The 26,514-nt window shown below is 32.9% G+C and overlaps 3 protein-coding genes and 1 pseudogene across 8 annotated transcripts; 2 read left to right on the top strand and 2 right to left on the bottom strand.

The window, feature by feature from the left end:
• Positions 1-3,549: 3,549 nt before the first annotated feature.
• On the top strand, positions 3,550-4,810 carry LOC114418288 (calcium-binding protein KIC-like). Of its 2 annotated transcripts, none has more exons than XM_028383560.1 (2): positions 3,550-4,065; positions 4,614-4,810. In XM_028383560.1, exon 1 carries the CDS (start codon positions 3,659-3,661, stop codon positions 4,034-4,036), a length of 378 nt encoding a protein of 125 aa, XP_028239361.1. In that variant the 5' UTR covers positions 3,550-3,658; the 3' UTR covers positions 4,037-4,065; positions 4,614-4,810. The 2 variants fall into 2 exon arrangements, with proteins under 2 accessions (XP_028239361.1, XP_028239360.1); XM_028383559.1 differs by having other exon boundaries at positions 3,551-4,065; positions 4,611-4,810.
• A 1,434-nt stretch (positions 4,811-6,244) lies between these two features.
• LOC114418287 (serine/arginine-rich splicing factor RS31-like) lies at positions 6,245-9,223 on the bottom strand. 3 transcript variants are annotated; one of them, XM_028383556.1, is made up of 6 exons: positions 9,105-9,223; positions 8,780-8,921; positions 7,381-7,493; positions 7,040-7,263; positions 6,645-6,944; positions 6,245-6,551 (listed from the first exon to the last, which is right to left on the bottom strand). In XM_028383556.1, the coding sequence occupies exons 2-6, from the start codon at positions 8,883-8,885 to the stop codon at positions 6,515-6,517; spliced, it is 780 nt and encodes a 259-aa protein (XP_028239357.1). In that variant the 5' UTR covers positions 8,886-8,921; positions 9,105-9,223; the 3' UTR covers positions 6,245-6,514. The 3 variants fall into 3 exon arrangements, with proteins under 3 accessions (XP_028239357.1, XP_028239358.1, XP_028239359.1); XM_028383557.1 differs by having other exon boundaries at positions 9,033-9,107; XM_028383558.1 differs by lacking the exon at positions 9,105-9,223 and adding an exon at positions 7,620-8,049 and having other exon boundaries at positions 8,780-8,918.
• A 7,493-nt stretch (positions 9,224-16,716) lies between these two features.
• LOC114418286 (calcium-transporting ATPase, endoplasmic reticulum-type-like) lies at positions 16,717-23,056 on the top strand. 3 transcript variants are annotated; one of them, XM_028383552.1, is made up of 8 exons: positions 16,717-16,966; positions 17,357-18,862; positions 18,959-19,080; positions 19,832-20,110; positions 20,218-20,601; positions 21,045-21,154; positions 21,234-21,462; positions 22,287-23,056. In XM_028383552.1, the coding sequence occupies exons 2-8, from the start codon at positions 17,377-17,379 to the stop codon at positions 22,848-22,850; spliced, it is 3,174 nt and encodes a 1,057-aa protein (XP_028239353.1). In that variant the 5' UTR covers positions 16,717-16,966; positions 17,357-17,376; the 3' UTR covers positions 22,851-23,056. The 3 variants fall into 3 exon arrangements, with proteins under 3 accessions (XP_028239353.1, XP_028239355.1, XP_028239354.1); XM_028383554.1 differs by lacking the exon at positions 16,717-16,966 and adding an exon at positions 16,982-17,046; XM_028383553.1 differs by lacking the exon at positions 16,717-16,966 and having other exon boundaries at positions 17,109-18,862.
• A 968-nt stretch (positions 23,057-24,024) lies between these two features.
• Positions 24,025-26,094, bottom strand: LOC114419248 (annotated as a pseudogene).
• Between the last annotated feature and the right edge of the window lie 420 nt (positions 26,095-26,514).

The following is a 26,514-nucleotide window of genomic DNA, read 5'->3' as shown; positions in this document are numbered from 1 at the left end:
TAATTGAGTCAAGAAAGCCCATATTTTTCTGGTTTCAGAAACATATTATGTCCTCTCTGTTGTAATGCTTGTCTAGTTAGTTTATCTTGCATGTTTTAAATATCTATTGTAAATTTTTAATCAATAATCAGTGTTTTGGTATTTTTGGCACTTTCTCACTATTATTATGCCAGTGAAATTATATCTTTCTATAAATCCTTTTAATACTTTATAAATGAAAAAAAACAAATACATTTAATGTTTTTGAAGCATAAAAAACATTCACGAAACAAGTAGCCAAGCTCTTCTTAAATCGGAGCAGAAAAGGCAAATGAAAATGCTATTTTGAACAACAATTTTAGCTGCAATCTGATTCGGTCAAAGTTGCTATTTTGATTTTTGACTAGCACTTTGAGCAAGCAGGTTGGTAATATTGGCACTTTTTACTCTTATAAAATGGTGTGATACAATTACCATTTACCTAAAAATGCAACTTACAGAACTTTGTATATCATTCAAAACAGAGAAAAATAATTATGCACTAACAATATAAAAAGATTTATATAGCCATCTAATCACAACTTATTATATATAATAAATTTATTAATTTTTAAAATAATTATCTTAAAATAATTTAAATAAAAATTTATGATTAAATGAAAATATAAAAAAGTGTTTTACATTTTCAGTGTATAACTATTAAAATCTTAAGAACATATGATAATTGTGAAAAAAGTTGTAGGTCTTATCATAAATTAAATTATTTCTAGCCATCCATTCCTTATCTTGTTTTGTTTTTTTTGTATATATATGTTAGTAAGAAGAATATTATTACACTTTAAATTTTATTTTTCCATAAATATTTTTTGATGGAGACAATTATATTTAAAGCATAGTTGGGCATTTAACATAGATATCCTCCCAGCGCACTTTTTAATGTCTAATTAATAAACGTGAATCGTATTTCCTGTTTAATCAATCTCACGTGAATGTGGCTCAATAATAAGGTATATTAAAAAAAATATCTTACTGTTTTTTATATTATTAATAACGATTATGATAAAGATAAAAGGTAAATCATGATTTTTTTTTTAATTTGAACTTTTGAGTTTTCACACATAAGGCCAAGTTGGCATTACTAAGGAAGTAAGGATAAAATAAGAAGCAATATTCTCATGCTTAAATTGAAGAGTGCATGTGCTTTAGTTTGCATGATGGTACGATACTCGCGTCTTCGTCAATCATTCAAAATCGGAAGTAGCCTATAACAACTTGAGCAATATCTTATCTAATTAAAAATCAAACATTTCTATCTTTCTTGTTTTCTTAGGTGGAAATATAATGCCATCCTCGTCATCAATGACAACGCCATTTCAAGAAACTTATTAATTTCCTTAATTGTCTTTTTTACATCGACAAAATCATTTTTTCTTCCCTAAGTATTCATTATATCTAATATCTATGTTTAAAATTTAAAATCAACTAAATTCAACATAGTTTATAGATAATTAAATCCCATAAACTCAACATAGGAGGTAAACCAAGCATAATAAGCACCCACGCCACTTTAGCGGTTGTGGACTGTTCGGTGGTCTAGTAGGTTGACCAAGCAGAATAAGAATAAAAACTTTCAAGCTCAATGCTTAAGAGCTTGTGGACCGTTTGGCTAGGTAGGTTGATTGAATATAACAAGCAAGAATAATAAGCGCCTATACCTTTCAAGTTCAATGCTTAAGGGGTTGTAAACCATTTGGTTGAATAGGTCGATTGAGCATTAGATCATCCACACCTTTCAGGCTTAACAATTGAGGGATTGTGAACAATCGAATCAAGTATTTTATCTATAGGTCTAATGACATTTCTCAACTTAAGATGATTTGGCCTCAAACTTTTGACTCAATTACATCAAATAAATAAGAGTGGCATGTCTTTGTCATTTTAGGTTCACACGGACTTTATGATTTTGTTGAGAGCCCTAGAACTTTTGGCTTTAGAATCTCCAAGATCTAGACATGAATAATTTCTAATACATGTTTAAAAAAATTGCTACAAGATATATGTTTTTGTTAGTCAATATGAAGTATATTTCGATGCTTTTTACATTTTTAAGAGATCAGTTTTGCGGATTAAAAATATCATTATTCACTCACCAAAAAAACAATGATCTATCTTTGGTTGATAGAGTTGTGAAACACGTAAAAAAAGTGCAATATTGGATCAATCTGTCAAATAAAAAAGTAAAGGAAAAAATATAAAATATAAACGAAACCAAGGTAACAGTAGGTGTTGTGATATATATGATTTGCTATTTCAGAAAAGAAATAAAAAACAAATATCTTGCGATTGAGAATGATGCCCCATGTGGAAAGGTTGCAATCTTGGCGTGGTTTAACAACAAATAAATTATTATGGCACTTGTCACATATATGATTGATTGAGAACACGACAGAATACCAAAATTCGATAAATAGAACATATAAGTTAAGTAGTAGAGGAAGCTTCATGGAAGCCAAACTATGGAACAGTTCCTGCCAATGAAGATTACGTTTTAGCTAGAATATCCTTCTGTTCCCACCAAAGGCACCTTCCTAGAAACCTTCCTAAATATAAGGATATATATTAAACTCATGAAAATGAAAATGAAATAAAAATCAATGGCACAGGAATACATCTACTTGTGACAAACAATACCGTCTTCCTAGATTACTGAATTCCTTGACTTAGTGCAATTCCCACCTCTCCAATCCAACTTAAATATTATTGGTGACACTTAGTTTTCTCTCGTGAACCTCATCACAAAGACTTGGTTTTCTTTTGTGTACATCATTACTCTTTCTTAATTAATTAAAATCTCACCATATTTTTATTTTATGTTTAGAACATGCCCCTAATTTTTATTTTGTGTACCTATGCATGAAAGTGGTGTAACTGTAACATAAAAAATTAGGCATCATAGGTTGGTTGGTTGTGACGAGTAAGTTACGCGTAGGTAATTAAAGTAAGTTACACTTAGGAGTAAACAGTTATTAGGAAGACTCTAAGTCATTATAGCTCCCCAAATAAATACTTAGTCCAATCTAATATTATTACTTGATTGATTATTTAATTAGAAAAAACAAATCAATGGGTAAAGCCTATCAAGAATACAGCTTCCAAACATACGGTTGAGATCACAAATACAATCTTGCTAATTTGACATCATGAAGTAAATTACTGTATAGTCCAATATCACTGTGTAAGTAAAATTATTGTATGTTTTAGTATCACATGTTTATGATTCCGACTAATTTTTGCCACAACCAAATTTTATTAACTCTTTTTTAAAAATTGAAAAAGTTGACTGTGTGATTTTTGGCACTACTTTACATGATTATGGTTAATTTCTAGGTGACAAGTAGCCAAATTTTATTAGCTATTTTTTGTAAATTAAAAAACTTAAGTATACGTCAGGTAAAAATTGATTGAAACCAAGAACACTTTAAGTTTCAACTTATACAATAATTTCTCACTAGAAGAGAGAGTTATTCCAAAAAAGGAAGAACTTTTGCATCCCTATAAAAGGCCATTGTCCTAACGAATTCTCATTCGGTCTTGATTTCTGAATAATATAAAGTCTTCAAAAGTCGCTTTCCCCTTCCACCTTTCTTTCCAACGTTCACAAAGGAAGGTTGGTATTAAAATGGAAAGCAACCATAGCATGAGGCAAAACACCATGGAAACAGAGTTTGAGGACTTGCTGCCAGTGATGGCAGAAAAGCTGGATGTGGAGTCCTTTGTCTCTGAACTATGTGGAGGTTTCAAGCTTCTATCGGACCCGGAAACTGGTTTGATCACGAGCGAGAGTCTAAGGACAAATTCAGCTCTTCTGGGCATGGAAGGGATGAGCAAGGAGGATGCAGAGGCTATGGTTAGACAAGGTGATCTTGATGGAGATGGAAAGCTTAATGAAACTGAATTTTGCATCCTCATGGTGAGGCTTAGCCCTGGAATGATGGAAGATGCTGAGTCATGGCTGGAGAAGGCAATTGATGAAGAGCTTAGCAAGTCCTCATCTTAGAGATAATTGGTCCCCTTTTGTAACCAATTGTAAGTTATGATATATGTATTTAATAAATCTTGTCAGTTTTAAGTTGCTATAATTGATGAAACTCATCTTTGTCCTAATGGGTCTTGGCTTGTTAATCAAATCAATTTCTTTTGTTACTTTGATATTTGTGTGATGTATTTATCTTTTTTGTCAAATGAATAGGATTATATAAGAGCCAAATCCAATTAAGGTTTTTTTAGTTTAATAGATACACACGATTAGTATACAAGTTTATTTTGTCAATCAATTAAAAATTATGATTAACATGACTTTTAAAATAATTATTAACAAATTTATTATATGATAGTTTTTAATTAATTTTTATACTATCAGTACACATGTGCGTACTATTTTATTGATTGTTTTTCTTGCAATTTTCCTCAATTGTAAATTCTAATATCATTTTGATGATTTCATCTCCATCAGACATATAAGAGCCAATCAATATAGTTATTGATGAAATGATTAAGTCAGTCTTTTTCCTAAGAACCAAAAGTCAATAAAAGACAATCCGGAGGAAAATAATTTTGATAATTTGATGTAGAAGATGCGGACATCAGAATTAAAGAGCACGGAGTTGCGTTAACTTTCAGCCACAAATTCCAACTCAGATTCATCATTCAGTGGTTAAGTATAAAAGGATAAAAGTTAAAAGAATGATGGATGGTTTTTGTTATTTTGTTTTGGTGTTTCAAACCAATTTTGGTTGTTTCAATTTCAATGACCGTTGGTTGGTTTTCGTTATTAACAGGAATCATCATGATCTCGTTATCATCGTCATTATTATCCATTTTCTCTAATGAGAGGAAGTGCATTATAGAAGATAAAATACAACACATAATTATAAATTAAAAAAACTAAGTATGGAGATTACAATAAAAAATCATATACTTATACAATAAATTTTAAAATTTATTACAATTTCATCTGTTGAATTTTTTAATCAACGACTGTAGATAATTTTATCTTCAAATGTCCGCTCATATCCATTGATCAAAATCTTTGAGAAATAAGATTTGAACACTTACTTTACTTAAATTATGTGTTGATATGTAGATAATTTTGTATATATAGTAACGACAACAATAAAATTCTAATCTCATAAAATATTTGAATCTTTTACTTGACCAACTCAAGTGAATTACAATAATAAACATTTATTCTCATTTAAAAAATATTTTGTACATTAAAATAAATTTATTTAACAAAGTATCATATAATTTTTAAATTATGAAGAAAAAAAGAAAGCTCCTTAATTTGATTTACTTAATGAAAACTTTATATAAAAAATTCTTTAACTGAACATTTAAATTAATTAGTTTATTCATGTTTTATACGATTTTTCGAATTGGCTTTTTTACTGTAGCTAATGCCAGTCGTCGATCCTAGCGAAACAAGACTTATTGTGTGCTTGATTTATCTTCAATAGCGCACGTATTGCTAAATTTTCACATCCAATATACAGAAAGACGCAGAAATAACAAATTGAAGCGTTAATATAGAAGCGAATCAAAGACATCCAAAAGCCAAACCATACACAGGGTTGGTGTTTGTTTGTGTACACATCAAACGGGACGCATTTCCAAACACACAATTTTATTCATTGATTATGATAACTTAATGATAAAATATTATTATCAGCTATCAAATATTTTTAGGAAAACATTGTTATTTACTCCAAGATATGTAAGTCGTCTCAACTACTTTGTCTTTTCCAAGTGACCCCCAAATCTTCTTCATAATGTTTGGCTAATTGTGCGAAAATTTTCTCTGCAACATTGATCATATTTTAACACTTGCCGAGTCGAAAATTTTCTCGGCAACATTGATCATATTTTAACACTTGCCGAGTGGGATATAATTTCACCATTATTCATGCTCTCCCCTAAAACTTAATTGTATCCCACATAAAGCAAATAAAAAACTCAATGTGATTGCTTTAAAAAAAAATAGCCCTTAAATAATATAAACTTTTTTTATGAACTTTGTTTTTAGAGTTGATTGATAACAAAAATATGCACACATAAACATGCCAAAGTACAGAGTTACACATACACGCACAAGAAATTTTATCTCGTGAAGGCAAAGCAACCCCAACCGTTAAAATCTTATCTTAAACTGCCGCTAGGAAAACAAATGTACTAGTGTCGGTACTACTACTCTTTGGTGCACAGTTGATTACAAACTAACTGGGAAGAGCGAGCGCACTCATTCACAATAGTGTCGGTACTAGTGTATAAAAAAATATTCAGTTGTAGCAAAGCACGATGTCATTGCAAAAATATGCATCAATTCAAACACTAAACAGGGTCTCATATTTAGGTCCTATACGCAAACCACATTAAACTGAGAAGTAACCCTTACTAAATAATGTACCACTTGCTATTCTAACAACTAGAAAGTAACAGCCACTGGAGCATTGCTTCTTACCCTAAAACCAGAAATCACCTATGTTCTCGACCTTCGCACCGGCGAACGTGAACAGCTGCAGATAAATAACAGAATAAATAAGCTCCGAGAAAGGGGGGAGGGGGTGAACAGTTGCAGAAGATTATTAAATTGACTATAAATACAATACCTGCGATATCTACCGTATTCAGGACTCCTGGGCTTCCCATAATCAGGACTCCTGCGCCTGCCATAGTCAGGACTCCTGTGCCTGCCATAATCAGGACTCCTCCGCATGTCTGGTCCACCACCATTGTACCTATCATAGACAGGGCTGCGTGGACGACCATAGTCAGGACTTGGTCGCCTGTGATAAGGACTGGGTGATCTCTCATAACCCCCTCTTCTTCTAGGACTGTCATAATTGTCACCCCTCTCACCATCATCCCTCAGAGCATACTCCACAGATACCACCCTGTCCAGGATCTTACTGCAAGTTTAATGAAACCAGAAATTCATTATTTTTATATAGTAAAAAAAAACATAAAGAATTTTACCATAAGACAATATAATGTCACCGCTTACCTCATATTTGTACACTCTAAAGCTTTGGTAGCATCTTCTTGTGTTTCAAACTGCACAAATGCAAAGTTCCGCCGAATTCGAACGTGAAGAACATTCCCATAAGGTTCAAAGTGTTTTTCTATATCACGAACTCTAGTACGGATTGGGTCAAAGTTAATCACAAACAGGGTTTTTGTTGGCTTCTGATTTGCCTTTGATCCATCATGATGACGTCCACGTTCACCCTGCAAAAAAAAAAAACAGAAATATCTCATTAAATTCAGGTAGGACACTGTTATACTTTAATGATCTCATCAATAAGTAAACAAAACTAAAACATGATCATGAAAATACTATCATACCCTAGCCCACTCCACTGATAGCCTTCGCTTTTCATGACCAAATGGAACATTGTCAAGTGCACGAATTGCTTCTTCTGCATCACGCTCATCCTCATAATAGACAAAAGCAAAACCTGTAACATAACTAGTATTAGAGGCATAAATGATTATGAAAGACATCAGCATGTTATTCCTCACCAGAAGTACATCAGCCAAATCAGGAAATCATTTTCCCTATCAGGAACAAAGGAATACAACACCTGAATATAAGTGAGGGCTGATGCACATGAAGCTGTAGAGGCGTTGAATGAGGAACAAAATCATGATTGCAATTAAAGGTTTAAATCCAAAATTCAGATCTGAGACTGCCAAGCATGCTTCTCCATTCAGACAGCACAAGTGATTTCAGAAATAGAATGGCATGACTTGACAGAATTTCATTGATCCCCTATTTTCAGTGAAGCTAGGCATGGCTTAATAAATTGATTGATGATCCCACTAACAACATTCTGATGGAAATGTCAATGTTGGGAGATGGTGAGGTGAGTGACGAATGATCAGATGTGAAAATGCAGATCAGTGAGTAGAAGGAGAGCAGACAAGCAGGAAGTTATCCTTCCAAAAAAAAATTTGCAGAGAGGTTGGCAAGCCAAGACAGAAGCTCAGCATATTTTCCCTTAGTAGAAGTTCCTGCGCCAAAAGAAACACTTAAAAACCAAAGGATTTTCTTTCGGAAGGCATTGCAATTGTGGCTTCCATTTATTTCCCACCAGGACACAGGAACTAGACATTAAAGCCACAAAAGCAGCCATATGTTGACATCCAAATTCCAAATCATAGCTTTTAGATGAACATCTTATAATCTTATTCAACTACAAAATACTGTTTACTTATGTTTGAACTTTTCTAAGGAGTAATGACATAAGCACTTGTGTAATTGTTTAGGAGAGCTAATGAAAATACGCTACGATCAGTTCATAATGTGTTTCTAGCTTACTTTAGTTAGCTCTCTATCATAGCTTATGAAACAGCTTACAACTTTTACCTTAGTTTCTTTGATTATAAAAACCAATTTATACATAAGCACTTGCATTCAATAAGTGCTTAATTAACCCATTTACCAAACCAGCTCCAAGTGACACAATAACTTCACACAATCACTGAATGACAGTATGGGAAACATTAAACCGGTTTGACAATGGATCATTCGAACATGCCAAAGAAAAACAACGAAAACAAGATTCAGAACGGGATGACAAGGTAGGGTTTTCTACACACAAAAAAAAATCAATAAATATAATAAAAACATACTCAAACTTCATCACAAGGCAAGAGAAACTAGTTAAAAAATATTAAACATGTAAATTCCCATCAAAACATTCTGATTGCAATTAGAACACACAAACGCCTAGGGTTTTACCAGATTTCATGTCCACGCGGTCAATCCTTCCATACTTTGCGAACAAGCGTTCGAGCTCTGATTGACGAGTATCATACTCCAAGTTCCCAGCAAAAATCGGCCTCATCCTCTTCTTCCCTCAAAATCGCTTTCGAAATCAAACCTATTTCATACAGCACAACCAAAAATCAAGCCACGAAACCCTAACACCCCAAAAATCTAACCCGGCAAACAAGAGAAGGAGAAAAAGGCATAAACCCCACAATGCCCTAACCTTAACACCCCTTTTATCACTAACCCCACGAAGAAAAATTCTTTGCTGAGAAACCAGAGAGAGAGAGCGTACCTGAAAAAAGGCTTTGGAATTTTTTGGGTTTCAGAAGAAACAGAGAGTGTGAAATTTAATATAGCCAGGTGAAGTGGGTCTAATCCAATTCCCAAATGAGCCCAAAACGAAAACCCTGATTTCAGCTTCTTTTTTTTCTGAGATGTTTAATTTTATTTTGGATTTGATGATTGTTGATCAAGTATTCAAGTTTTTGGTTGTGTACCAAATTTTTAAATACATAATTTTTATTTTTTTACTATTATTTATTACAATTTTAGAAGAAAGTTTAGCATTTTAAAAAAAAAACTAAAACTTTATAAAAGAAACAAAAATCAAAATAATTAATATTTTAACATGTGCAATGTAATAAATATTTACTTTTATGCAAATAAAATATAAATATTATAATTAAGATTCGTAATAAATAAATAATTTATTTTATATTGTAATAAGGTCAGTTCTTCCATATTTCACAACCTCCCTTAATTTCATGACTAAGTAAATGTGGATGGGATTGCAAAACACTAGAGTTGTTCAGTATGAGAAGCACCTTAGATTTTTTTTCTTCCAATAGAGTCATTTACAAATCCAATAAAAGTATGAGTGTTTTTAATGACTAAGTAAATGTGGATGGGATTAAATGGACCAGATACAAAACTCAAATAGAAAATATGATTGAGTGAGAATAATTTGTTTGAGACAATAAATATCTCCCATGGTTTTAAAATGTACTGACAACAACATAAGTAATGGACTGTAGACACAACAATAGAAAGGTAACTGTGCTCGTAATCATGCTAGCAAATTTCATCAAAATTAAAAAGTCAAAATGTTGTGACTGTATGATGATTAAAAATGGATGTAGTACAAAATATATAAATATTAATTGGAAAAAGTGATGTATTTTTCTACCATCAAAATATAATTTGGTGGAAGAAAAAAAACTCAAAAGCAAATAATAGATCTCAGTTACAATGTAACGTGAATTACGTAAAATAAGAGATAAGTAAAATAAAATAAGATTATTATAATGGTTCTCGTTGGAATACCAATTTTTATCATTTTTTTCATATCTACATATCACCGGTAATGAAATCATGTCTCTTAAACAATGTATAAGTTGTGTTCGACAAATAAATTAATTAACACTACTAAAAATGCTAAGTCATACATTTATAATCTTGATGGATTTTTATGAAAATGAGTGTTAATTTAACATTTTCTATTTTCTATTTTCTACCAACATAGATACTCATTCTCCATATATAATAATAAAAATAATCAGTGTCATTGGAAACTCATTACAATTACAATTTCTCCAACAATATCATTGCAATATGTGTAGTTAGTATGATGTTTTTGTCTTTAATAAGAAAACCATATTCTATAGGGGACACAATATCTAAATTGTAGTCTAATATACCACTAAGTTGTCTACATGTGGGTTTGTTCTCGTATATTTCACAACCTTGCTTAACTTCATACCCTGCTGTTATTTATTTTTGGATATCATTCAAGTAAGAAAAAATGATGTCATAACCACCCGCATATGACCTGATTTGTGATTAAAACCTAATTTCATGCCCATTAGCAATCCTCTAGATGGTTGATCAAAGCTTCATTGAATATATTATTGGAGACAACCCATAATTATATTATACGAGGCCCGCAAGAATCTCAATAAAACTTATCGCAAATTTCTTATTTATGTAACATGTTTTTCAATTATTATAAATTAATGGTATGAAGAGTATTTATACAATATAATGTAACAAAACATTCCACATAATTTAGAAAGTAAAAATAAAATAAAGTATACGGTATTAAAAGAATTAGGATGGTGGCAATATAAAATCAATAAATAAATAGAAGAAGGATTATTAGTGTTGATAAAAGTTAAATAGTTATTTCAATATTTAAATACAACAAACTAGAATAAACAAATAGATTGTAAACACAAACAATGAAATTAGAGAGCAAGACTTCTTACTCAATTGTTCATACGTGAGGATTGTTGTCGTTCCCCATGCCAAGATGATAAGCTCAAAAATATTGGAATAAATCCTCTATATAAACATTTCCAACCATCAACAATGATCACATCTACAACAGCTTGTCTAACAGAGATATTTGCAATTTTGGAATTTTTCTACCGGACTTCATCTCAGTTTCTCTGGTAGCTAGCATGGTGGAGCATATTCAAGTTTCAGGATTAAAGACAAACTGTCTCTATGCATATACTTCATTTGTGTTATAGGCGGGTTTGTGATGAATCTGTAGTTGGGGGTATATCTGTGTTAATTTTAGGTGTTGTTATTATTTGGGTGATGTAGCAATTTTGTTGTTTTGGTGTTTTTTGTTTGTACTATTTTTTAGGCATGACAATGGGATTTAAACCCGTGGGTCTGCCACATACTTGTCCCAATGAGAAAATTGGAATTGACAAAGATTGGAATTGAGATTATTAATATTTGATCTGAATTCGTTTTGTTAATAATTAATTTATAAAAATATCATTACATATATTAAAACATGAAATTATTGGATGTGATTTTATGTTATTGTTGAATTGAATTTTATGTTGTCATGTACAATGTAAAAATATGTTATGGTTACTATTTAAAATTGTATTTTTCATTCTATGCAAATTATATTTTTTATAGAATTTCATAAGCATGTCGAGAGTGGGGCGGGAAAAATCTAACGGGGAGGAAACGGAGGTAAATCTATACCTTTTGGGTTTTGGGGTGGAGGCAGGAAAGAATGGAGAGTTTGGAGCGGGGTAAGCAAAACCTAATCGCGACCCGTTCGATTTTCCCAATTAGCACACCTTGTACCAGTTTGGTGGCTCTCTTAATAAATTATTCATTTTGGCTTGTTCAAAAAAAGAAACTTAGAAGAAAATGTAATAGTTGGATGCACTTACCTTGATATATATATATATATATATATTTATTTATTTATTTAATTATTGCATTAGATTTACATATATCACCAATAAGGGCTATGCTGCGGGTTTGTTAATTTTCATGTTATTCTGTTGGTGATTTTCAACAATATATTTTTACGAGCTTGGAGCAGTTTTGTTGTCGGGAGTGAATTTTTATGTTTTGGTTTGTGCAGAAGGACCATATAGGAGTTATTTCTTGGGGGGAACGGAGGGTGTAAGTTTTTTATTCTATTGAACTTATTGTCTTATGCTCTATATATTTATTAAGTTCCACTTATTTTCTGTACGCTAAATCATTGGAATTACTTCAAAAGAGAACAAGCTTAATGAAAGGTATTACGCTTGCATTTATACCCTGCTTCTGTCGTGAAGATAGTCCTTTCGGTATCTTCAAGGGATCTTAAGACGAGTGTCCTTTCAATAATGAAAGAGATTCTTAAATGGGAGGGCATCTAAGCTTTTACAAAGGCTTGGGAACAACTTGCGAAGGTGCAATCCCTGCAAGAATCATGAATGCAACAGTCCTAGAAAAGAAAAAGTACACCTCTCACAAGATTATGGAAAATGTTTAAACATCTGAAATTATGAAGGTTGATATAACAAATAGAGTGTAGCTGACAATTTATCTTCATTTGTGGCATACAACATGTATTTACCATTTTATGTGGTATGTATATGATGCTTAGTATGTATATGATGCTTACCAAAATATATTTAAATTAGTCCTTAATACATCATCTAAAAAAAATTCATGATATTTACTAACTATTCAGATTGAATGATATTTAGATTGGTCAAAGTTGATGGTGCAAGGATCCTCTGGCCTTGCCCAATATAATGGGGCTCTAGATGTTGCATGTAAGGTGACATCAAGGAATTATATAGAGGATTTGAATTGACAACAAAGATTCATGCATAATCTACTGTTGTATGGTGGGCAAGTTATGGCTCAACTACAAAATACTTGTGGAGCTGAGACAAAATAATGCTTGTTCTGAGGTCTTAAAGTAGTTGATTTATTGTTGTATTACCTTTTCCTTTATATTATATTGTTTATCAAATGGTTAGAAAAATTGAATCTCTATAGAAATTCGTATATTTAACTTGAGATTTTTCCCTTTTCATGTTTAACCAACACAATTAGGGTACTATGTCATTATTAATGAGTGTATTGAAAAAGCTTATAAATCTTTGCAATCTATCAATCAGTTAGGCTTTACTGTATCATCTATGTTCATTGTAATAAAGGTACTAATTTCAAAAGTAATTCATTTAAGTTAAAGATGTGTATATTTATTGTATTCCTAATTCCAAGGAAATGGTAAAATTAAAAAAAATTGATAAAGATCTTTAAGTTTGGTGCTATCCTGATAATATCAATGTAAAGGTGTCAGTCCCAAAAAATTGAATAGTGCTGCTTGAATTCCATATTTATGTAAACTTGGAAAGTTATATTTCCTTTTGACTTAGAGACCGAACTTACCAAAAGCATGAAGAATTAAAGTGAAAGACGAGAGACAATATGCCAAAAACTTAAGGAAAGAGATGTATTCCATAATATCAAATAGATCAATACTAATTAAAGTGATTCAATTGCATGTAATTGATATGGATTAAAATAGATTTGCTAAGAGCCTTTTGGACATGAAGCCATGGGGTCTCACCCACTAAACGAGACAAGGTCTTCGCTAAAGGAAAAATAAAATGAGAAAGGTGATCAAATGCCTTCAAATAACAAAGGAGTGATTCCACAATTATCACAAGGGAAATGTGTTTTTCATTAAACCTTTAAACCTTCTACAGAATCAAAGAATTGTAAAATAATAGTTGAGTTAATTGATATGAAAATGTCAAAATTTTGTAGAAATCTCTTACAATTAACTGAGTTATCCTTACAATAAATTCTATAAACACCAATTCACTGTTTACACCTTTAACTAAGTGATTACAGTTATTTTTTCAGAAGTCAATTAGACAAAGGGACGCAATTGAAAAAAAATAAAAGTTAAAGGATCCAATTAAAAGAAAAATATTTAGGAATCTATTTGAAAATTTTATTAAAGTATGGAAATCCATAAAATAACTAAATCTTTTGTCATTATTATTTAGCCATAACAAAATCATTAAGTCTTTTTACTCTTCCGTTTAATCTCTTTTCCGAACAAAACCCACTTTATGACAAACACTTCCATTGGTTAACCTATGTACTCTAAAGTGACAAAAGATTTTGAATTTTTTTGAAGATGACATATTGACATTGTGGCATATGCATTTTGCTTGTCCTTGATAAAAGTCAGATGAAAGTTATTTTAATTTGAAACGTTAAGAATACAACTAGACGGAGCAAAGTGTAGTTGGTCAGCTTTGTATATGCGAAGCACAAAGCACGAAATAGACATCATGGATATAAAAGGAAAGAGGAAATTACATCGAAGCTTCCACAGTAGAAAAAGTTTATACATGACAAATATTAAATATATCTCACTATCTGGGTTTGATATGACCAAATCATATTTAATGAAAATAAATATAGAAAGAGAGTAAAAAAGACAAAGAAGGTTAAAAAGAAGAGAAAGCAAAGAAAAAGAAGTGGGTATTATTAGGTTGGTTCAGGGTTAATAAAGAAAGGAGTTTGCATACTTTTTAAGGGTTAACAAACATCTTTTTCCCCCATCAAGCTTCGGTCGTATAAAGCTATTGCTAATTATAATTACACGCTCGTTGTTACAATTGCACAAGATGTCATAATTGTGACATTAACACATAGCCTAGCAGGCTAGCACTCGTGTCTTTAAAGTATAAGAGATAATCATACTTGCATATAAAAGAGCTTTTTTTAATTTATTAAAGGTTCAAGCTATGTTCCCAATTGCCAGGATAATGAATTTGTCATTAATTTAATTTTCATATGTTTTTGTGATACGTTAAAAAATCATATGCTTTTGTTGTTTGATCAAACGAGTTTAATAGTAGAGCATTTTTATAACAAGACTTAAGGAAAATATTGAATCAATTTTTTCGTAGTAAAAGTGGAACATGTTTGCTGTGGGCTATTACCACGTGCTGAATGCAAGAGTGAAAATAAAACAAAGAATGTCGCTTAATACGAAAACATGTTCATCAATTTCACACGGAACCTGTTTCTGTCAAAACTTACTCTAGAGTATTCTTTTAATTTTTTTTTTTAGTTAATCTTTGTTTAGAAAATGATATTGGCCCATCTTGCATTTGGTTCAGTTCGTGCCACGACAATGTTAAAATGAAACATTTGCAAATAATAAATGACAATGAATATTAGATTTTTATGAGTATATGAGAGGAAATTAAAAGTGGAAAAAATATATCTTAAAGTTATTGGTGCATTTCAATTAATTTCTTAAAGTTACTTAATACTATCTTTTTGGTCAAAAGATGTTATAAATGATTTTATTTTATTAAAAATACATACATTTTTCATTTGTCAAACACGTCAGCTAAATTTATTATAAATTTCAAAAGTCAATCCCCCCACATAAAATAGAACTAGAAAACAGCACACTACCATTTCAGATTGATAATGTTGTTGTGTACTTGTTTTTCGACCTCCCATTACCTGCATACACCGCGTACACCAACCTTTCAGACACCCTTTAATAAAATATGGTAACTTATGAGAGAATAGATCTATTGTACTTTTTATCTTTTTGAAAATTAAATTTTATATTTTTATATTTTAATAATGTATTCAGTGAATATAAATAAAAGTGATTATGTATCCTTTTTTTAATCATATTTTTGTTCAGATCTTTTAACTATTAATATCATTCCATTTTTAATCACTATTCTCATTTGTAATATGTTTGACGAATCCTTAAGCAACAAAGCCGTTTGCCAGTATTCACGAAATATTACATGCAAGTATATATAATAAATGTATAGTTAAATTATTCAGAGGTGACTATTTGAGAATTTTCAACGAGATGAAGCTGAGTCAAATGCTGATTTGTTATTTTCTTGTATGAAATTTCTTCAAATTTGAACTCACATTTGTGATGATTTGACTCGTTTTCGCAGGCGTTTCACTTCTTTACCGCGCATGCATTACTGACTCTTTAATTAGGGGCAGATCCACATCAGGTGTTCAAAAAAAAATTACTCACTATAACAATTACAATCTACTGCATCTGACTGTCTAGAAATAAGCTGATTTTTTAAGATTATCAATTTTCTGTAATAGAGATTATTAGGAAAGATTAAGTTTCTTAGACAAGGTATTTGTTGCATTTGTTTTAGCATCTTGATATAAGTCTTCTTCTATTAGGGAGACTTTTGATTTTCTTACAGGGTATCCCTGTTTATTGTTGTATCATTTTGGGTTTAATATAATTTACATTTTTTTCAAGTTGAATCATGAATATATAATTACATTAAATTTGAAGGAAGAGTTTTGAACGACATAATAAATGTATTATATAAAAAATAAAAGTATAATAAATGTATTTAAAGCAGAGTGTGATATGAAATTAAAGATATAAACAAATTTGAAAATGTGTAACGTTGCGGTTAATAATACTATTAAGCAAAGAAAGTGGGGGTGTGCAGTTCATTCCAACTCACGTCTCACGCACCCCTTTAGAAAATTCAAAAGTAATTGATTGGACTTGAGCACTGGTTATAATTTACACTGAAAAAGAAGAAGAATTTTAAAGGTATCAAATTCTAAAATTCTCTAGAGAGATGAAGGAGTTTCCTAACCCCACAACACAAGACAATTTATCCAAAGTTGTGTTCAAAGAAAAGACCAATTGACCAGTAACTAGTCCTCAGTCTTCACAACTTCTATTTCTTGGGCGAAAGGATTTCCACCCCACAGCATCTTAGAAAATTCCAGGCCTTAGCTTTGCTTGGTTTCCAAGCTAACACAATTCAACGTTGTCTGCTTCTTCTAATGGTACAAATTCTGCTTTTTCCATCTTTGTTACTTAACCAAATTTATGCTGTTTGTGTCTGTGTGTGTATATGAGGGATAAGGTATGCAATTTGTCTTGATTTGATGTTCCCATAAGATGTTTTTTCATGTACCATAATGTCCTCACAAAAATTTGTTAGTTTACTTCCTGAAAAACAGGACTTGCTTTTTTATTTTTTTCCTTTTTTTTTCTGTCTCTCTCTCTCTCTCTCTTTTTCTTGTGTTTTTGTCCAAGATAACATCGTTGAGATTATTTTCTAGTGTTTATGATCTATTAAGGGAGTGCTTTAATGTTGTGAATTTTAACAGCATGTGGGATACGGCTTTTTTGTGCTTGGTTGTTATGACATTTATTTAACGTATAATTTTCAGTGGTGAATTTGGAGAAGCACATGAAGGTTCCAATGGAGGAAAAACCATTCCCTGCATGGTCCTGGTCTATTGAACAGTGTTTGAAAGAGTATGGTGTGAAACTGGACAAGGGTCTGAGTACCTATGAGGTTCAGAAGCGGCACGAGAAGTATGGTATGAATGAGCTAGCAAAGGAGAAGGGAAAACCCTTGTGGGAACTTGTGTTGGAACAATTTGATGACATGCTGGTGAAGATACTTTTGGCTGCAGCCTTCATATCATTTCTCTTGGCTTACTTTCACGGAAGTGACTCAGGGGAGTCTGGATTCGAGGCATATGTGGAGCCGCTAGTGATAATTCTAATTTTGGTCCTTAATGCCATTGTTGGGGTTTGGCAAGAGAACAATGCAGAGAAGGCTCTTGAAGCTCTCAAAGAGTTGCAAAGTGAGTCTGGAAAAGTGTTAAGGGACGGCTATTTTGTGCCTGATTTGCCTGCAAAAGAGCTTGTTCCTGGTGATATTGTGGAGCTGCATGTTGGAGATAAGGTACCGGCTGACATGAGAGTTGCGGCTTTGAAAACCTCCACGTTGAGGGTTGAGCAAAGTTCTTTAACCGGAGAAGCAATGCCGGTTCTCAAGGGGACAAATCCTGTTTTCTTGGATGACTGTGAGTTGCAGGCTAAAGAGAACATGGTGTTTGCAGGCACCACTGTTGTCAATGGGAGTTGTGTTTGCATTGTTATCACCACAGGAATGGACACTGAAATTGGAAAGATACATAAGCAGATACACGAGGCTTCTCAGGAGGAGAGTGACACCCCTTTGAGGAAGAAGCTGGATGAGTTTGGTAACAGGCTTACCACTGCAATTGGGTTAGTTTGTCTCATTGTTTGGGTTATTAACTACAAGAATTTCATTTCTTGGGAAGTTGTGGATGGATGGCCCTCAAACATCAATTTTTCATTCCAAAAGTGTACCTACTATTTCAAAATTGCTGTCTCCCTTGCTGTTGCTGCAATTCCTGAAGGCCTTCCTGCTGTTATCACAACCTGTTTAGCACTCGGAACGCGGAAAATGGCTCAAAAGAATGCAATTGTGAGAAAGCTGCCAAGTGTGGAAACTTTGGGATGTACCACTGTTATATGTTCAGACAAAACTGGTACTTTGACAACAAATCAGATGGCTGTGACAGAGTTCTTTACTTTGGGAGGGAAAACCACTGCTTCTAGACTCATTAGTGTTGAAGGCACAACTTATGATCCCAAGGATGGGGGAATTCTTGATTGGGGGTGCTATAACATGGATGCTAATTTGCAAGTCATGGCTGAAATATGTGCTTTATGTAATGATGCTGGGATTTACTTCGATGGTCGCCTTTTTAGAGCCACTGGTTTGCCTACTGAAGCTGCTCTCAAAGTTTTGGTTGAAAAAATGGGAGTTCCAGATGCAAAGGCAAGGAACAAAATTCGCAATAATACAGAACTTGCTGCAAACAACATGATGAATGGCAACACTATGGTGAAGTTAGGTTAGCAGAAGGACTTAACTTTATGGAAGGTGAATAAATTGTCTAAGTGCTATGGTGCTAGGAGTAACAAAGTATTGTTTAATTTTTGCTGTACAGGATGCTGTGAGTGGTGGAATAAAAGATCCAAAAAGGTAGCTACATTGGAGTTTGATCGAATTCGGAAGTCAATGAGTGTCATTGTTCGTGAACCAAATGGTCAAAATCGGCTTCTTGTCAAGGTGACTTGATCTGATGCTTTATCTCCACTTTGGCCTTTATCAGAAAACAAATGATCAACAGTTGTTTGAATTGAAGCGTATTACTATGCACAGGAAGTTGCATACTTACAATACGTATTTATAATTGGGCCTTATATAAACCATTTAGTATCATTTGAAAAAAAAAAAATGATATTCTGCTGCCTAGCTAAAAGATATATATCCTAAGGATCTTTCAGGATTTTAGTATGTTTTCTACTTTGCTTCCAGTTAAATTTACTTAGACAAGTAGAAATGGCATGTGAAGTTTACTAAAACAAGTAAGAAATGGAAAGGTTAACGTGGTTTGACTGTATTTCCACGTTGGGCAGAAAGGGGCCAAAAGGGGTTTGTGATGCTGAGCCTGATTATTGAATTCTTATGATTCAAATTTTGATAGTGATATCTTTGTCTCTTGTGTCATACATTATTTTAATGATTACTACTTTCTTTGCGTGATGTTACTGTGTTTTATTTTTCGCTTTTTAATTCTTGAACTCACCTTTTTCAGTTTTCACTAACATTATGGCTTTTGATTTGTGTCTCATTAATTCTTAACTTGAGGGGTGTGTTTCAATAGGTAGAAAGATTATCTTTATCTGGCGTTAATAGTAAATGTCTCCTTGAGTAAATTGAGAGTTGTTTGATATTCCCTATTCACAAACTGGGACCTTTTCCTATGCCTGGTTTCATCTAGTGCTGCTGTTTAAGTTCTAAAGTAATTGAATCACAGGGTGCTGTTGAGAGTTTACTGGAGCGTAGTTCACATGTGCAACTTGCTGATGGATCCTTGGTTCCAATAGATGATCAATGTAGGGAACTACTTCTTCGAAGGCTCCAGGAGATGAGTTCAAAGGGATTGCGTTGCTTGGGTTTCGCTTATAACGATGAATTAGGAGAATTTTCAGACTACTATGCTGACACTCACCCTGCTCACAAGAAATTGCTTGATCCAACATACTACTCATCCATTGAAAGTGATCTAGTTTTTGTTGGCATTGTTGGTTTAAGAGTAAGTTTGTGCCATTACCTATGGATCAATCAATGATCACTCTTTTAGGATGCAACTTTTTGAGGACATTCATTTAGTTCATAATAATGTCTATTTGCCTTGATCAGGACCCTCCTCGTGAGGAAGTTCACAAAGCAATTGAGGATTGTAAGGAAGCTGGCATTAGAGTTATGGTAATAACTGGAGATAATAAGTCAACAGCAGAGGCTATTTGTAGGGAGATTAAATTGTTCTCTAAAGATGAGGATCTCACAGGGCAAAGTTTGGCTGGTAAGGAATTCATCTCTCTTTCTCATTCAGAACAAGTTAAAATATTGTTGAGGCCTGGAGGCAAGGTTTTCTCTCGAGCTGAGCCTAGACACAAGCAAGAAATTGTTAGACTACTGAAGGAAATGGGGGAGATTGTAGCAATGACTGGAGATGGTGTGAATGATGCACCTGCACTTAAGCTAGCCGACATAGGGATTGCTATGGGCATAACTGGGACAGAGGTAACATAACTTTTGCTATAGTGGGGTGAAACTTTGTTTTATGTCAATGTCATACTCATATCATAACCTTCCATTTCTTTCTTCTTTTCTTCTCTTGTGGCATTGTATTTATGTTAGTATTGTCATAATAAGTTGAGATGTATATTTCTATGGACAAATGTTCTTTAAATACTTTTTGTGCTGTTTTCCAATCAGAATTGGAGTTTCATCTTAGTAATTAGTGTAACCAAGGTTTGTATTAAGTGTCAACATAAATTACCAAGGTGAAACTCCAATTTTGATTGAAAAGCAACACTAAAAGAACCTTAAGGATCAGTATCTAAGTATTTCCTATTTCTTTTCTATAGAAACATCAGCATAAAGTGAGACTTGATATGTGTCTACTTGGACTTGTTAGCATTCTGATTAAAAGTTCAATAACCTTGTCTACTAAAACACAACAGGTTGCAAAAGAAGCTTCAGACATGGTGCTTGCAGATGACAATTTTAGTACCATAGTTTTAGCTGTTGCTGAGGGTCGCTCTATTTATAATAACATGAAATCATTTATCAGGTATGTTATGTTTCTTGGTATTTCATTTTGAATTTGATTTATCTACTCCAGTTCTTCACATTTACTCAATCTTCTTCAGGTACATGATATCATCCAATATTGGGGAAGTAATATCCATATTCTTGACTGCTGCTCTAGGGATCCCAGAATGCATGATATCAGTGCAACTTCTGTGGGTGAATTTGGTTACTGATGGTCCACCTGCTACAGCTCTTGGTTTTAACCCTGCCGATGTTGATATAATGCAGAAGCCACCTCGCAGAAGTGATGATCCTCTAATAAGTTCTTGGGTTCTTTTCCGTTATCTGGTAGGTTTAACTCGATCAAAAATCTAAAACTTGAGTTGAATTTGTGTAATTTTTTATACAGACCCAACATAACTTAATCAGAAACAAGTTGGGTTGAATTGGATTAATTGAGTTTGAATATTTTAAAAAAAAATTAAAATAATTTTTTTAAAACAATAATTTATTTTTGTCTAGAGTTTATAAGTATACAATGACTAAATACATTAAAAAAAATTATGAAAAAATTAATTAATATAATTAATAATGCTGATATAATATTCTTATTTTAGATATAAATAAAGTATGATATTAGCATGTGAAAATATAAACAAAATTAAAACAGAGGTAAAAATGACTTAAAAAAAGAAAAAATCATAGGTGGTTTAAATTAATAAATCATGTGAGTTAAATATTAATAATGTATTTTGTATTTAATAATTAATTTATATATATAATAAATTAAATTATATGGTATGAGTTGAGTTGAGTTTAAAAAATATAACCCGTTATCTAACTCGTTCATAATCGGATCGGGTGGGCTGGATCAGATTCGATCCAAACACTTTATAAATCCAATTTAATATAATTGAGTTACGGGTTAACCCGGATCTTTAAACATCTTTAATTTAGAATTTAATTTTTATGCAATGTCAATGTAAAAGTTTTTACATGATCAACGGATAAGAAATTATGATAGGTATAACTTTTAAAGTAGTTAGTGTGAAAGTTAGTAAACTAATTATACACGTCAATGTGTGACTATTAGATGATCGTGTAAAATGTTGATGTATACATAATTTAGTCTAGTATTTATCACATGGTAACCAAACTAGTGCTCGTGACAGGTAATTGGTTCCTATGTGGGACTAGCAACAGTTGGCATTTTTGTCTTGTGGTACACTCAAGCATCTTTTCTTGGCATCAATCTTGTGAGTGATGGTCACACAATCATAGAATTGTCCCAGCTTCGTAACTGGGGGGAGTGTCCCTCATGGTCTAATTTCACTGTTGCTCCATTTGAGGTTGCTGGGGGCCGATTGATCACATTTTCAAATCCTTGTGACTATTTCTCAGTTGGCAAACTAAAGGCCATGACTCTGTCTCTCTCAGTCTTGGTGGCAATTGAGATGTTTAACTCTTTGAATGCCCTCTCAGAAGAGAATAGCTTGAGGAAACTACCACCTTGGAGGAACCCTTGGCTTTTGGTGGCCATGTCAATATCATTTGGACTCCATTGCCTCATACTCTATACCCCATTCCTTGCAGAAGTCTTTGGTGTTATTCCACTTAGTTTGAATGAGTGGTTTATGGTACTTTTGATATCAGCACCTGTTATTCTTATTGATGAGATTCTAAAGTTAGTGGTGAGGAGTCAAAGAAGGTTGTTGACTAAGGAGAAAGAAGCATGAAGAATCAGGTACATGGCCACTATAGAAAGCAATAAAAGATGGAGATATAGGATGATAAATGGAAGTATCAAGCCAAATTCTTTGATATATTCTTTTCTCTAGCCTTTAGGAAAACTACAGCTCATTTTTTTATGACAAGAAATTTGTCACTTTTTATGATTATTACAGTAAATATCTTTTATGAACATTTTGTTCAATTGCTTTTACGTTTTCCTTTGAGAAAAATCTAAATGCTGAGTCAAAGGAAAAAAGAAATAGGCAGTTCTATTTATATTTTGATATACTGAACTTCAAATATACATTAAAAAAAGTTGTAGGCATAGCATAATACTTGCAAGTGACGTATTTAGGAAAATGCATTTTTTTGTCGTTAGTTAGGGAAATGCAAGTTGAAAAAAAAAGGCTTTCTACAATTTTTGTTTTTTAAATATTGATGGTGATTTTCCCCAGTCACACCCCGTCATCGCTGCTAACTAAAAAGAAGTGACATTTGGCCATTCGTAAAGTTGATTATAAAGTCTTTTTTTTTTTTGAAAGAGTGATTATAATGTCTTGATAATAATGATATTGAACGATTTCATTTTATTCTAAAGATAGTTTATCTTGCATAAAGAGGCTAAGAAATTACAATTGTTTTTTTGGAATTGTGAATCTGCCTTTAAACCCTTTCATAGAATATATTTCATGAAGCTTGATAGGCTGTTATTGTGCAAAAATGGATAATTTTTACTGAGTAGTAATACATTAAACTAATCTCGAAAATTATAATTACCGGTCAATTTAATTCCTATAATTATAAAAAAAAAACCTTAGGGCTTGTTTGATTCTTTTTTCAGCTTTTAGCTTTAAAAACTGTTTTCTAATATTATTTTATGCTATTTTACCAGTTAATTTCTCACAAAATTTAGCAAGTTTTGAAAATTATTTTTAAAACAAGTGTTTTAATAAAATGACTGATATGTTAATTTCTGCTTTTTATTTTTGAAAGAAATAGTTGCTAATTTCAATGACTAAATTTTCCTTTTCTTGATTTTAGGTACTAAAATGACTAGCAAATGTAATTTAAGGATTAATTTGACAATTTGTTCTTATTTTTTTTCATTTGAATGTGTGAGTATTAAAAAGTGATTAAATGCCAACACATTTGCTTGGCCAAAATGGGAATGGAGGAAAATTTCAGGTTTGCAATTTTGGGGTATCCACTATGATTAATCGTAATCTCTATGATTAGTTTCTCAAATCAAGATCCAGATGACATTCGAATGCACTTCTAGTAAGCTTTACCATTTCATAAACTCCATCAAGCAAGGCAAAAATTTCGTTGCTTTTAGGATGTGATCTATCTTTCACAATGAACTTATGCAGTTGAGCTCCCTCTTCAATGAAACTATGTCCAGCTGACTTTGTAATTTTGCTTCCCTTCATCACTTTCCTGAGCTTTGCAACTCCATCCCATTGGCCAGCTGATGCATAAATGTTGGAAAGAATGACATAGTTTCCTGGATTCCAAGGCTCAAGCACAAATAGAGAGACTCAGCTGCAATCTCAGCCAGCTCAACATTACCATGGAAGCTGCAAGCTCCCAATAGAGCTCCCCATATCACTGAATCTGGTTTCATGGACATACTTTGTATTACCTCATAAGCTTCTCTCAATTGCCCGGCACGGCCTAGGAGATCAACCATGCATCCATAATGTTCTAGTTTGGGAATAATGTAAAAGGATGTTGTTTTTGACTTGAAGATATGCCTGCCTTTTTTAACCATGCCTCCTTGAGTACATGCCAAGAGGAGCCCCACAAATGTCACATCATCAGGTGAAGTTCCTTCTCCCTGGCACCATCAGTGACACAGACACACATGGTCAGTATCATTTACAACTTCTCAAGGTTCAAAATCACGGCCTTAAAAGGGTTTATTATGACATCTGTGGAGGAAATGGTTAAACTATTCACGTAGTTTCTATAGTTATACTCATTTTAAGCTTTAGTCCCTATATGAGAAAATGATTAGTTTTAGTCCCTATGTAGTTTTTGTAATGGTTTATCATCACCAGAAAATTTTTGTAGCGGTTTTATACAGCCAAAAAGTTTTCTTTGGTATTATCAATAGGGGTCAAAAGTTAAAACTCAACTTTTTATGCGTGTAAGAACTCAAACTTACAGTCTTCTTGTATAGCGACTAAACATAAAATGGAGACAATTATAAGGACCAAATGAATAATTTAACCAGAGGAAATTAATAACAAGGCCAACCAAACTGCTTACCAGCATTTGATCATAAAGCTCAAGGGCCTTGCAACATTCTCCATGGACAGCCAAACCCATGACCATTGAATTCCAAGAGCACAAGTTTCTCAAACTGCCAATCTCATTGAACACCCTCCAAGCAGCATCAATCTTACCACACTTTACATACATCTCCAACACAGCATTGCTCGCGTAAATTCTTAAAGAACCCATTCTTCCTTGCGTATGCTTCAACCCTCTGCCCAATCTCCAGTGCTCAAAGGTTTGCACAAGCTGGCAAAATGCTTACCAAGGTTACTGCATTGGGCATTATCCCTTTCTCCTGCTCCATCCCCAGGAACAACCCCAAAGCCTTGTCATACTGTTTGTTCCACGAGTAGCCCGATATCATGGTTGTCCATGGCACCACATTCCTAGAAGGCATCGATCAAAACAATTCCAAAGCTCCATCCATATCACCAAATCTTGCAAGCCCAGCCATCATAGCATTCCACCGGGGCACCCCTCTGACAGGCATTTCATCAAACAGTTTGCGTGCCAGCTCCAAAGTACCCACTTTAGCATACATATCAAGCAAAGCAGTGGCTGCAAAGAGGTCAGGTTCAAAGCCTGATTTGATGAAATGGGTATGCAGCATTTGGCCAAGGGAAGAGGAAGAAAGGGAGGTGCATGCAGAGAAGAGGAAGTTGAAAGTGTGTTGGTTTGGTAGGAAGCCATGAAGGCGAATTTGGGAGTAAAGGGAGAAGCATCGGTGTTGGTGTTGGGGATGGGAGGAGTAGGCTTGAATGAGCTTGTTGTAGAGGAAAAGGGTTGGCTTTGAGGAATGGTGCAACACCATGTGTGCATAGTGAAGGTTTGGGATTTCAAGTACAATGAGGATTTTGGTCTGGTCTGCTTCACTTGCCTCATTACATCACAGATCTTTTTTTTTGGGTTTGAGTTCCTCAAATGTTGGAAACTTAAAGTAGTTGTCTCAGATAATGTCGCTTCTTAACAGTTTGGTTGGTTTACAAAAGGAATTAACTTTTTTGAAAGTCAATAAGTTTAATACTCATATCTCACGAATACTCACATTCAATTATAAATTATTTTAAAAATCAATAAATTTATCATTTATAATAAATTATGATTAAATGATTCTGTAAAAAAATTTATCCTGACAATGCATAATCATTTTTCTCATAATTTAATTATTTTGAAGGATTCTATAAAAAAAAAAATATTTTGAAGGCTAATATATAAGTGTGGTAATTGGCTTATCTATTTTTATAAGAAAAATAGCAAAAGGGTCAATTTTATTTAAAAGTAATTGTGTCAAAATCCAAACGAAGCACACCTTACCTGTTGCAATTATATAATTTCATATGTCGCACATTTCAATTTACATTAAAAATCAGTTATACTCTGGCGTAGTCT

The sequence above is a fragment of the Glycine soja genome, chromosome 7 (genome assembly GCF_004193775.1).
Source record: "Glycine soja cultivar W05 chromosome 7, ASM419377v2, whole genome shotgun sequence".
NCBI classification, from domain to species: domain Eukaryota; kingdom Viridiplantae; phylum Streptophyta; class Magnoliopsida; order Fabales; family Fabaceae; genus Glycine; species Glycine soja.
Note: the sequence above shows the minus strand (reverse complement) of the source record. Positions and strands in the feature narration are given on the sequence as shown.